At 39.6% G+C, this 12,154-nt stretch overlaps 1 protein-coding gene across 4 annotated transcripts in view; it reads right to left on the reverse strand.

Annotated features, from left to right (window-relative positions):
• kazna (kazrin, periplakin interacting protein a) overlaps positions 1–12,154 on the reverse strand; it is a 188,027-nt gene that overhangs the window by 20,640 nt on the left and 155,233 nt on the right. For all 4 annotated transcript variants that reach the window (XM_041061890.1, XM_041061898.1, XM_041061907.1 and 1 more), the window contains one exon: positions 4,443–4,634. In XM_041061890.1, the coding sequence (XP_040917824.1) occupies positions 4,443–4,634 (192 nt within the window). The remainder of the gene's footprint in view (positions 1–4,442; positions 4,635–12,154) is intronic.

The raw sequence follows: 12,154 nt of genomic DNA on the forward strand, positions 1-12,154 counted from the left end.
CCAGAAAATCTGCATGTAATTCAGCCGCAAACCTTCTCAACTGAGGTAGGAGTGGTAACACAGTTTCTGTGAACTATTCCCAAAGTAAACAGGTATTATCTCAAGTGGCGGAGAGCAAAGGAGGGGATGATGCCTTTCTTTCATGCTTCTTCGTCACTCCAGCCCTTTCTGCTTTTTCATCCAAAGCAGAACCACAGGAAAAGAAATAAATAAAAACTAAAAAACACAAAGCTACTCTGCTCACAATAATTGTTGGTAGCACTTCAATAAAAACCCCCTGGGTGCTTCAGTTCTCCAAACATTGCTCTCATTCTGCAGGGAAAAAAACACTTTGTCGGAGCAGCATTTGGAGGGATGTTCACAATATGCCAGCCTTGTGAAAACTCAGGGAAATCAAATGGAGTCGACATCTCGCCTCCAATCAATTGGAAGCATATGGAAATTGCTGTAGTTAATGAGGTATTCTCAAGAACATTTGGCTTATTCTTTTTTCCATCAGAAGGCACTTTAAAACCCAACTATTTCCAACTCCAACAGCTAATGAGTCTTTTTTTTTTTTTTTTGCTGTATTGCAAATGCTCAAAATACAGAAAGTAACTACAGACTATCTTGTGATACGATCTCATCAGCCACAACACCAAACTAGTGTGTATGGTACAGTGGAACATACAACATAAGAGAAGCAAGTGTGACACACTCTTCCAGAAACACGTTGTAAATTGTCCCAAAATCTTTTGAACATCTGTAACAGCATTACAAGTCTTTTCCCAATACTTGCCTGATGTAGAATTAAAAAAAAAAAAAAGCTAGCTAGTTAGTATTTACTAATGTTTTCTGCTTTCAGCTTCCTCGTCTTCACCCTAAACGCCTTTTGTTTTCCATAAAACATTTGGTCATTGCATCACTACCTTTTTAATTTTCTCTTCATTGTCTCTCGTTCCCAACACGCCTGTGAAAGCTCATTAAGATGTTAATATACACATAATAAACTTGTCTTGTCTTGACTTTAATGGTGTCAGAATATTCATAGAGTTGCATGTTTCAATCTGCCGGCTGTCCTTATCAAAATAAACCCACACACCACAATTATCACCAGCTCTGTCCTGTACCATGAGCAAGTATGTGCAGCACAGAACATGAATACATTTGGTGGAAGCAGCTGGAAAAGCAACACAAACAAGACAATGAGACAAAATGGGATGACAGATGTTTTTTTTTTTGGTTTTGTTTTGTTTTTTTTCGCTTGGAAACAACTATAAATATTACTGGGGACAAAGCCAAAATTCACTGGCTGCTACCCATCACATGCAAACAGTGTAAGAGCAAAAAGCTAGCCATTACTGTAGAGGGCCTTTCATGGCTGCCTTACAAAAAAGAGCAAACCACGGTGTCAGTGTATGAAGCTGGAGTGCAGCAACCGCAGACTAACAAAACAGCTGGGAACCAGCTACTGCTCTACAGGCAGGTCATGTCGAAAATAACAATAAAAAATATAAATAATTAAAAAAAAATCTTGCTACTTCCAACACTGAATGCCAATTTCCTTTTTTTTCACAGGTCCCTCTCCGGCCAAAAGCCCCACATAATCATCAACTTCTGCTCCATTGCTTATATAAAACAGCTTTAAGGGTGAAAACAATGAAGAGCAGCAGGAACGTCTCCTCACTCAAGTTCACAGTCGTTTCAGTTTGCCTCTTTGAACCTACTCCTACAGAAGCAAACTGGAATATGACAACAGCCAATTTCCTGTTGTCCTCCCACATACCCCAGCTTAATTGCAGACAAGATCCACCATGCTTAACGTTCCTGGGCCTTGTAAGCCAACCAAAGTCCCCCTTTATAAGGCTTTCATTAGCCGCTGATTACTGTCAGTGCCTGCTGGGGCTGGTAGGCTTTGGCCTTCATTAACAGGCTTGAGTCATACAAATGACTGTATGAGCCTGTGCGTAGTCTGTTCAGACAGCCAAACATCCAGCTGAAGAAGAGATAAGTATTTATTTGATGTGTGCCTCTATTTTGCCGTGCCCCAGTCCGTTTTGTTTTTTGTTCAGTTCTTTGAAAAAGCGTAGGCTGTGAGTGTCAAGTGAAATGTCGCAGCAACAAAATCCCCTGACAGCGTGTCATGCGTTTGTCTGATACCAAAATTGTGGTTTTGTGCTCTGCCTCATTCCATGGGCAATAAGTCTTTGAAAAGAATGATTCACTGCCACGCTGATGACATCTCTGCTTGATGGCCTGCAATCCACTGTGCACCGTCTGGCACGACTTCTTCATTACTTTACTCTGTGCACAGTCTCTGTGAGGGCAATATGAAAGTGTATTCCCATTTCACACATCGTCATTCATAAAACGGGTACAGTTGGTCATTAACAGAGAGGATCCTGTACTGTACATTGGTATTTTATCTGAAAAAGATCATTATGTATATTTTGAATGTTAAGGTCCTTGCTTTCTCTTCTTCTGTTAATTAAATTTTGGAGGTAACCTGCTGCCAGAAGGTTAATGGAATTATATTTTACCTGTACTTAAACATTAAAACAAATCTTTCACAGCAGTTTAAACAATAACTTTTCCTTTTTATTCAGTTTAATGTGCATATTTGTCCTTTCTGTGCCAAAGAATAAAAACCCAAATTTTGCACAGTATTCTAATCAGCACTTTCAGGTGCATGAATTTTAAACTTGAAACAAGGCGGCATGTAATAAGCAATTTGCAAGTCAAGATGCAAGTCTGAATGAAGTCTCTGAATGCTGACCATTAAAGTGACACAGCATTTGAACATTTACCTTCAAGAACAAGTCTTTTCAAGTCCTGTAACTGTCTTTGTTTTTTTTTTTTCCAAGGTCAAAACATGAGACCTGAATGTTTTTGCTGTGGGGATACAAGTCTCACAGAAGTCATTTGACAGCATCCAAGTCTAAGTGAAGCCTTAAATCCTTAGTTTTGTGAAGTCTGACTTAAGTCTAACGTCTACAGCAGGTGATTTATGAGACTCACCAGGGCTTTTAAGGTGGAAATACTAACACAAGAATTGTACTAAAACAGTGAGCTGAAGGGTTTAAGTTAAGCCAACACAGACATCTTAAGATTTAGAGTTTTTTTCCAGCTCACATCGTCCCTCGCTTTTAAATTGGGAATAGAGCATTGTTCTGATGATACAATAGAGCTTCTACAGTACATTTTCTGTATGTGCATCAGGGTCCGTGGGCAGTGCAGAGTGGGGAGCGACATGGCGTGATCTGCCTGCAGTGAGGAGCGGATTTTCATTTTATTTTATTTTTTTTTAAAGCCAGCTCCTCTGTGTCCTCTCTCACCCCCATATACCACTTCATCTCTCGAGCGAACACATGCTAATGGCCTGTAATGCAGCTAATGGGCAGCATTAACCACACTGTTACAGACTCTAATGTTAACATTATAGTGACAAGAAAAAGTGCCCTGGTTTCAAGCCCTATGGAGCAAAATGCTGTGTTTTTTTTCCCTAAGCATGAGAGAGGAGTGGCAGAAAACCTACGGCAGCTGGGAGATAAATGATTACAGAATATGTCTGTTATCTCTGTTTTGCATACTTCCGATTTTCACATCATCAGCTGTAGACTGCAATAGGTGGACAGGATTGTGCTGGCTTGTTGTGAATCGTAGCAAACTACGATGTGTTTAACTATTGAATAATTTCATGGTGAGTGTACTGTACTATCTCGTGCATGGTGCTTGTTTCTTAACTCATTTGAATGTGTTAACCTTACAAAAAATGTAGTCTCATTCTGTTTTTTTTTTTTTTTTTTAGTGTGTCCTTTAAACATCTGTTCAGAGAATAGAGATTAAATTATTCACCTTCTGGGCTCATTTGCAAATTTTTCTTTTGATGAGCATTGTCCATGACAAATAAAACAAAAAAATATTTATTCGTCTGGATGACTTGATTTACTTCAAAACATAATAAATGTTTCCATACTATTTCTTTTTTGAAGTAACAGCAGGCAAAAAGGAATATTTTGGAAGGAGAAAGGGCACATCAGAAAACACTATGGTCAAGAGTAATTATTCTTATTTTGTTCCTGCCTTTGTTTGACAGCTGAAAGTAAATACAAATATGTTTTGAAAGTGAGAGGGAGCATGAAAAGCAACAAGAGTCCCTATGTAGCTGGAATCAAACCAGGGACCTTGCAGTGACATGGTACATGCACAATGACAACTAGGCCATCAAGATGGCCCAGAACTAATTATTATTATACATTTATTATTAAAATCCTTTGAAACCATTGAACAAGAGCCAAAATGTTAATATGATCCAGTAATACTCCGTCTACAATCTACCTTTGAAGACAGTCTCTTGGCCTTCTTTCTTCTTTTGCAGCATCACTGCCCATGCTTAATAATAATGATGATATTAGTGTTTGAAATAAAACACAAATCTTCTAGTTCCCTGGCGAGGTCTTTACCTTGTAGAGCCTCCTTGGCTCGGTCGAGCTCCTGCTCCTTCTGAGCCAGCTGCACGCGGAGCTCAGTGGCAGAGAGCACGTCGGCCGAGCAGCCTCCCTGGGTCTCCTCCAGGTCCTTACTCAACATGTCCTTCATCTGCCGGAGCAGGTGCACCTCCTCCTGGAGCTGGGCCACCTCCTCACGCAGCAGGACTGTAACACAGAGAAGGAAGAAAGCTTTTACTGGTTGATACCAAAACATGGCCCAGTACATTCTTAAAAGTAAACATATGTCTGGTTTTAATATTGCTAGGTATCTTCAACAGTGAATCAGCAAAGTAAAAATGTCTTTCCAGCAGCTGGAGAAGGGTCATATGCAAACTGGAATCAATCTCATAGAGGTACATATACTTTGAATAGGCTACATGATTGCAGACATGCTTATGTCTGATGCGCAAAATCGATTTAAATTCACCATAGGAGGTTATGGTTCCATTTATAATTGAGATAACTGCAGTGCCAAATTACTGTGGGTAAATAGCATCATAGGGGTAGGTGAGGTCCAGCATATAAGAAGAGACACGACATTGATATCATAATGAAATTTGGCTTTGAAGCTGCCTGTTGAACCTGCTCTGTGTTGTCAAGAATTATGAGAGGTGCATCCATTTAATATTCAGTGACTGATGCTTTAAAGAGCTCCTCCCCAGCATTGTTGCAAAGAAGCAAACGATAAAATGAAAACAGCAGCAGAGAGAAACAGATTTTTTCCTTACAATTTGAGTCACTGGAAATGTTTCAAAGTGCTTTTAAAATATCAGCAGCAGAGGTAGAGCTTCACTCGCTTTTAAAACAACCCTCAACAGACAAATGTCACACTTCAATTTCTCACATCAACCCTCAAAAAATAAATATTCAATCTAAAAATATGCCTTTTTTCTCGCACTCTGTATGCGCTTGTCTAGGTGGAGCATATGGGGAGTAATTTATATAAGAATGAGTAGAGTCATTCTGCTCAATTTCATGCATCCTTAGGGCAGGAGGTGGGGGAGGTGGGGGGTGAGGGGGTGTGAGCTGTGGGAAAATGCTCAGCCCCATCTTGCATTGCTCCACTATCAAGTGCCATGCATAAATCACACTTCATACTGTCATATCCCAGCTCCAGTATTACTGTCTGAAAAAATAAAATCAGTCAGAGAAGGACAGTAGAGTGAATATGCCAAAAACAGACAAATTAAAGAGAGAACACAGATTGCACTTTAGGTTTTTAATAAAGGGTAGGATGATTATTTTAAAGAGTGGAAACCTATAGTATGGGCCAATGTAGTGCCAGAAGTGGCTGTTCAGCAGCGTTAGCCGACTCAGCAAAACAGCAAATGCTTTGCATTCTGCTTAGCATCAGTGAAAATAATCCTCTCATACAGTAAGTTTGCCCGTTTTCTGCAGTCTCATCCACCATGATAATACCATGGCGCAATTAAGCAATCTGTAAGTGATCATTAAAGTTGCTTAACATATTCTAATATGTTAAGCAACTTTACATTTCCACTAAACAATGTTTGGCTATTATAGTTCAGTAGGCAATAATTGAGCCTCTTATTGTTGAGTTGTGTAATGATATACTTCAGAGGGGACAACAAATAAGAATGTCTTTGTACTGTGTAACTACCTCTCTGAGCGTATGGCCATAAAGTTGAATCTTGAGTATTCAAAGCACAGACTGAAATTACACCAAACTGTGTGACCCAACAGATTCTGTGACCAGATGAGAGACTTAATCTATAACGCTACTGTAAATATGTCTACCCATGGTCACGTACTGTGTTTTCATAGATCTGAAACCCGCTGTCAGTATAACGTAGGGACTATTTGCAGAGTACTAACACCACATCTGTCAATATTTGGTCAACTTGTCTCATGTCACAGAACTGGAGGGGGTCACACTGGAAACAATTTTTACATGGTAACTCTGCACAGTTACCATAAAGACAACTTCATTATTAAAATGCATGATATATTCTGCAAGCAAGACATTAAAATCATTGTATTTGTCCACAATCAGGGTCCATGAACCACGGGTGGAACTTTACTATGAAAGTAAGCCACTAATCTGTCATCTGAGACAAAATCCAACTACAATCATATAGAATAATGCTCCCAGTGACAACAATATTGCAAACAGCAGCCTAAAATATTGCCTGAACCAACACCTGAGTGACAAAGTGAATGTGATAAAATTCACTAAACTGGTATTTATTGTGTGGATATTGTATGGATCATCCACAGTATCTGATGTCACCAGTGACACAGTCACTGTTGTTGTGTGTTACTGACTTACACGTATGTGAGTGACACATATTTTATCCTGTGGTTCGACCATGACACCAACAGCAGACCTGATGTTATTCTCCCGCTGTTGTGACTGATGTGTTGCATAAGGACACAAGAGACATTCACCTCTACAACAAACTGTGACATCAAACTAAAATGGAGGACATGTGGTGTATGCAGCCTTCCTTTACTCACACCTCAGCTCTCACCTTTCCTCCGCTGGAACTGAAATTAACCTTTAAGACCAGGTGTACCTGCTTCCCAGAGCTTTTGAGTCCATTGATTTGAGTTCACTGACTAAAGGTAAGTGGCTGAGGATGAGGGCTGCCCGCTAAATAATGAAAATGAAATGTAAAAGGGGTTATTAGCAGAAGGGTCGAGAGAAAAACGTTGGTGTGTGGAGTGTCATTACACAGAGGTATACTTAATGGACCCGATAATAGAACCACATTTTACGGAGCTACTCAAGCAGCAACACCCTTATTGGCAAACCAAAGACCTGGCCCGTTCTGGAAACAACCGACCACAAGATACAGTTCACTGGTGTTTAAAAATCCTATAATGGTTTCATACTCGATTCGATTGCTTATTCATAAAGTGTGCATGTATTGATTGTGCAAAGGCAGCAAAATAAGGAGTCATAAATAAGGGAGAGGACACTGAAAATGTGAGTTTTATCTCTGATAGCCAACCCATAAATACCGGCTGACAATTACAGTTGCTGTGACCTTCACTCCCAAAATAGAATCAAGTTACTCCTTGGGTTTCATCAGAAGTTTAACCAACTGTGACTGTTGACATAGAAGAGACATAAAAGGTGGGGGCATCTCAAAAATGTAAATAAATACCATTTAATTCACAGACACATTACATGGTAAATTGGCAGCCTAGTGGTAGGTGTCTGCTATAGTAACTGTACACAGTCCCACCTAAACATTAAAAAACAGCATTTACCTGCTGCTATAACGCATGACTGAGCTCAGACAAACATCTGGATGATATGAGACTCACCCAAAATTTGACCTTTCAATTAAAATGATTAACCTTTATGTTCTGCATCGCCTTTGACTAAAAATCTACCATTAACCCTGTTATCCTTATCACCATTATTTCTTTTGAAATGTTGTTCGTGCTTTTAAATTAAAGGCAGTGGTAGCAATATTGTACTTAAGTCTGGCCTTGAGGTACTTGAACTTTACTTAAGCATTTTATTGCTCTTTTCTATGTCTACTCCACTTCAGTTCCATTTCAGTTGGAAATATTGTACACTTTTTTGCCCATTACATTTATCTGACAACTATAGTTAATAGTTCTCTGACGATTTTATTAACTGGCCCAAAGAGGTAAAATTATCAATATTTAACAAAAAAGGAAAGATTAGAGAAGAGTTCTAGAATATCAATACAAATTTATCTTATCTAACTTTGATTTTTTTTCTTCTTTCCTAAACCCTCAGATTTATCTTCTGACTCTTTGGAGAAAGAAAAGAAAATACCTGTGCCGAGTCAGATCCTTGCATTCAAGCTGTACATGCTGCAGACAAATATAACAATTCACGGCCCTTCTCAAATATTTATGAGGACACAGATGCTTCATGATAAAAATCAGCCTATAAAAAAATATGGTGAAGATGTACTGTTGCTTCCTGACTTAACTTAAAACACTTGGTGACTCAGTTACGTGTCATAACACTGAATAAAACAACTAGGCGGTCCACATTCGAATCTGTTTGCAGTGATGAGTGGTTAAATTCCTGCACTTTACCAGCAAGAGGACACTCAACATCTATGATAGGGAATGCGAGATAAACTGTCTAAACATGCTACAGCAGTTATTAGCAGAGTGTGTGAGGTGGAAACAGATATGTTATTGTCTTCTGCTGCTTTCTGTAGGCGAGCACAGTGCTGGAGCGCTCCAGATAAGACTGTCAGAGGTTGGGGTGGGGATGAGGGGGTGGGGTGGAGGGGGGCGTGAAGACAGCCACCTATTTTTCAATGTCCACATAGCTTCTAGGTCGGCAAGAAGCGCACAGTGTAGCTCTGCATTACAAATGACAGAGTGGGAGCTTCCTGATAAGAGCTATCTCTCCTGCTCTCCCCTCCAGGACTCCATACAGCTCATTCCCATTGAGGGTCCTCCGTGCAATGGCTGCCAACTTTCGTCACATTGAAAATTGGAGGTTCATAACTCTGCATGTTTAGTAAATGCAAATGAATTACTGTATCTTGTTACTTGTTCGGGTATTAAGGTACTCTGTTGCAAACAGTGATCACCAATTCCATAAAATGGTTTATGTAACTCATTTAATGGAGAGAAGCCATTTAAAAACATTTCTAAGCACATTTCTATCTATCTATCTATCTATAGGATATATAGAATATATATATATATATGTTTCTGTCAGTGTGTTGGACTGTGAACACAGAAAGTTTGACAACACAGGGCTGTTACTTTGCAGTGGTGTGACTCTGTTGCCATCACAACAGCACTAGTAGGGATGAGAAGATGTATCAGGGTCGGATGTTTGCTGCCTTTCAGCTGTTAGCTCAGCCTTCAACACCACCTGTTCCCCACTGGCTGACAGAGGGAGCACATTTTTTGCTCCTAAGTGACAGCTACCACATAAGCCTGACATTCACTACAACACATACTGTATTAAATATTTGAACTTAAAAGATATATACAATTTACCACAGTTTGGGTTTTATTTTTGTTGTTTTGCCTGTTACTTCTATTAATTATGGTAAAAAAATGGCAAATGGACTGCATTTAAATAGCACATTCACATTCATACGGCATTTTAACTACCACACACATTCACACACCAAAGGGCACATTGGGTTTCAGTATCTTATCCAAAGACACTTTGACACAGAGACAGGAGGAGCCAAGGATTAAACCACTGGCCTTCTGATTAGTGGACAGCCTGCTTTACCTCCTGAGCTGCCCCAGAAAACATCACACTTGCCTGCTAAGATCTGGGAACAGTGGATTGCTAAAACAAAGTCTTACAGGGTAAAGAAACACAAGTAGTCAAATGATCAGAGAAGTTGTAAACAAGTCCAACAGTTAAACTAAAATCAATGCTGACTGCACCCAATATGTCTGTTATAATCACTTACTGCACTGAGAAACTGTGAGCACAGACTACAGTACAGTAGGTCAAATCAAATTTGAGGCTGAATCAAGAATCCAGTCTCTAACCCAGTGGTTCTCAAACTTTTTCAGGCATGCCCCCCTTTTCAGAAGCAGAAAAAAGTTCACTCCCCCTGGCATTTTGTTTTCAGCACTGTACATCATTTTATTCAGTTACTGAAGAGACAAAAAAAAGTGCCCGGAGCTACCTAACTGTTTGCTAGCTGTCAGTTGACTAGCGTTAACTGTCAGCCAACCAGTTCTTTAGCTTGGTCAAAAACAACACACACACATCTTTGTGCCATCAGCTCCTGGTGTATAAGCCATTCATCTACAAGCCATTCATCTTTTGTGGAAAACTCCAGCAGAGGAAGTATAAAAAGAAGTGGATGGAGCAACACAACCAATAAGCTATGAAAGCATCCTCCATTTTGGGCTCTGCCTCTCTGTCACCTCAAAGATCAGCACTGTCAAGATGGCTTCCTATCAATCAATGGCGTGTCAAAGTTCATCATAGTTAAACTCAACTTGAAAACTTTCGATAGATTTCCTTAGCCCCTAATCTACTGATCAAGGTGAATTCATTGAAATGAACTGATTTACCTGTGAAATATCTTTATTTTAAATGCTGGTGTGACTGCACCATTGTGACGGACAGTTTGGGTGTATCAGTTTTATACCATCAGCCTTTTTTTCTCTTTTTTTGCTCAAATCAGTTTGTCCAAACTGTTGGCCCGTGTTCAGCTTGTTTTGTTCTCTGACTGCTTGTTTTTCTTGGCCCCTCTGACTTAGCCATTGTTATTGTTCTTGTAGATCTCAACTTAAGTACCATGTTATTATTACCAATAGGAATGACAGTCAAACCTTAAGCTAGTTAACATGTAGCTCTCTTCTAAAAGAACAGTCTTCACAGTAGATACACAACACTAACAGGCACTACAAAAATGGTACAATAAAATAAAACTAGATTATAAAAAGAAAAAAATATGCTATTATAGTATAAAGAAACAATTAATAAGGATTAATCTATAATAAGGAGAATATATAATCAACATATAACATCAATAACTGTCTTGTACTGCAGCAATCACAAGAAATTGAATAAAATGATTAAGATTGAGTTTAAAATCTTTAATGCCTGAAGATTTAGATGTGTTAATGTGTTATCTGACTGAAGTCTTATGCAAAAGTGCCACAGTGATTAAAATGAAGCTAATGACGGCTGATCTTTGTCTCTGACTCCATCTGCAAGGAAATACGTGCATTTATTGACCCCCATACCCACCCCCCCCCCCCCCTCATCTCTGCCACCATTCTGTTCCAGTTCCCTAAACGTGCTTGCCTGTAGTTATTATGATTCAGTGAAACAGTAAATAAAATCTCTGTCCTCGGCCACTGATGTAAATGACTGCTTAAATGTGTGCATTTGCATAATAGCAGCCATGCATCCGCTGACATGCAGTTGATACCAGTGAATTATGAATCTGATCAGTGTCATTTCCTATTTGTATGATTTAAGCAAAATGGCTGAGACTGTCTTCCTAAATAATCCTGCCGCCTCTGCGTGACAGCTTTAGTATGGTGGAAACCAGTCATAAAATAGCTCCAAAATATCAGCACTTCTCTGGGGGACAAAAAATCTGTCATCATTTCCTCATGAAGTTGACTTAATGGTGCAAAAAAGACATTAAACATCTAAGGAGAAAACAGACCTTTCTTTGGAAATTACAAAGACGTCTTCGTACTCCTTGTGGACACTTTTCAGACCCTAAGATTTCAACATTTGTTTTTCCCTGGTTCCACAAAGACCAGTCAAGTCATTAAAATCAGTACATCCCCCTTCACAGGAACACATTATGTTTCTCTGGGGTGTCCTTTTGATGATTATATGTCAAAATGAGTGGCCTCTCTCTCTCTTTCTCCCTGTCTGTCTGTCACTCTTAGTGACTCACTCTCTCGTCCTCTGCTGTTCTTCCCTCCTCCAGTTCCTCCCCCAGTTCTACAAAAACAGCAGGATTCAGAAACCAAAGTTGCTAAAGGTCCAGCAATCTGTCAACGAGTCCAGTGGCCATGAGGCAGCTGAAATTGGACTTGGCTGGAACGGGATTGGAGGTTGAAAATTGATAGGGAATGACACAAAGTGTCTAGAGGGGGGAGAAAGTTTTAGATTGGTTCTCCCTCTTCAGAGTGAGCGGGATAGGAAAGATGGGCTGGGGTTCAATTTTTCCTGTTACTGGAGACAAAATCAATTAACGGGCCTATTGTTC

The sequence above is a fragment of the Toxotes jaculatrix genome, chromosome 2, assembly GCF_017976425.1.
Source record: "Toxotes jaculatrix isolate fToxJac2 chromosome 2, fToxJac2.pri, whole genome shotgun sequence".
In the NCBI taxonomy this organism is placed as follows: Eukaryota; Metazoa; Chordata; class Actinopteri; family Toxotidae; genus Toxotes; species Toxotes jaculatrix.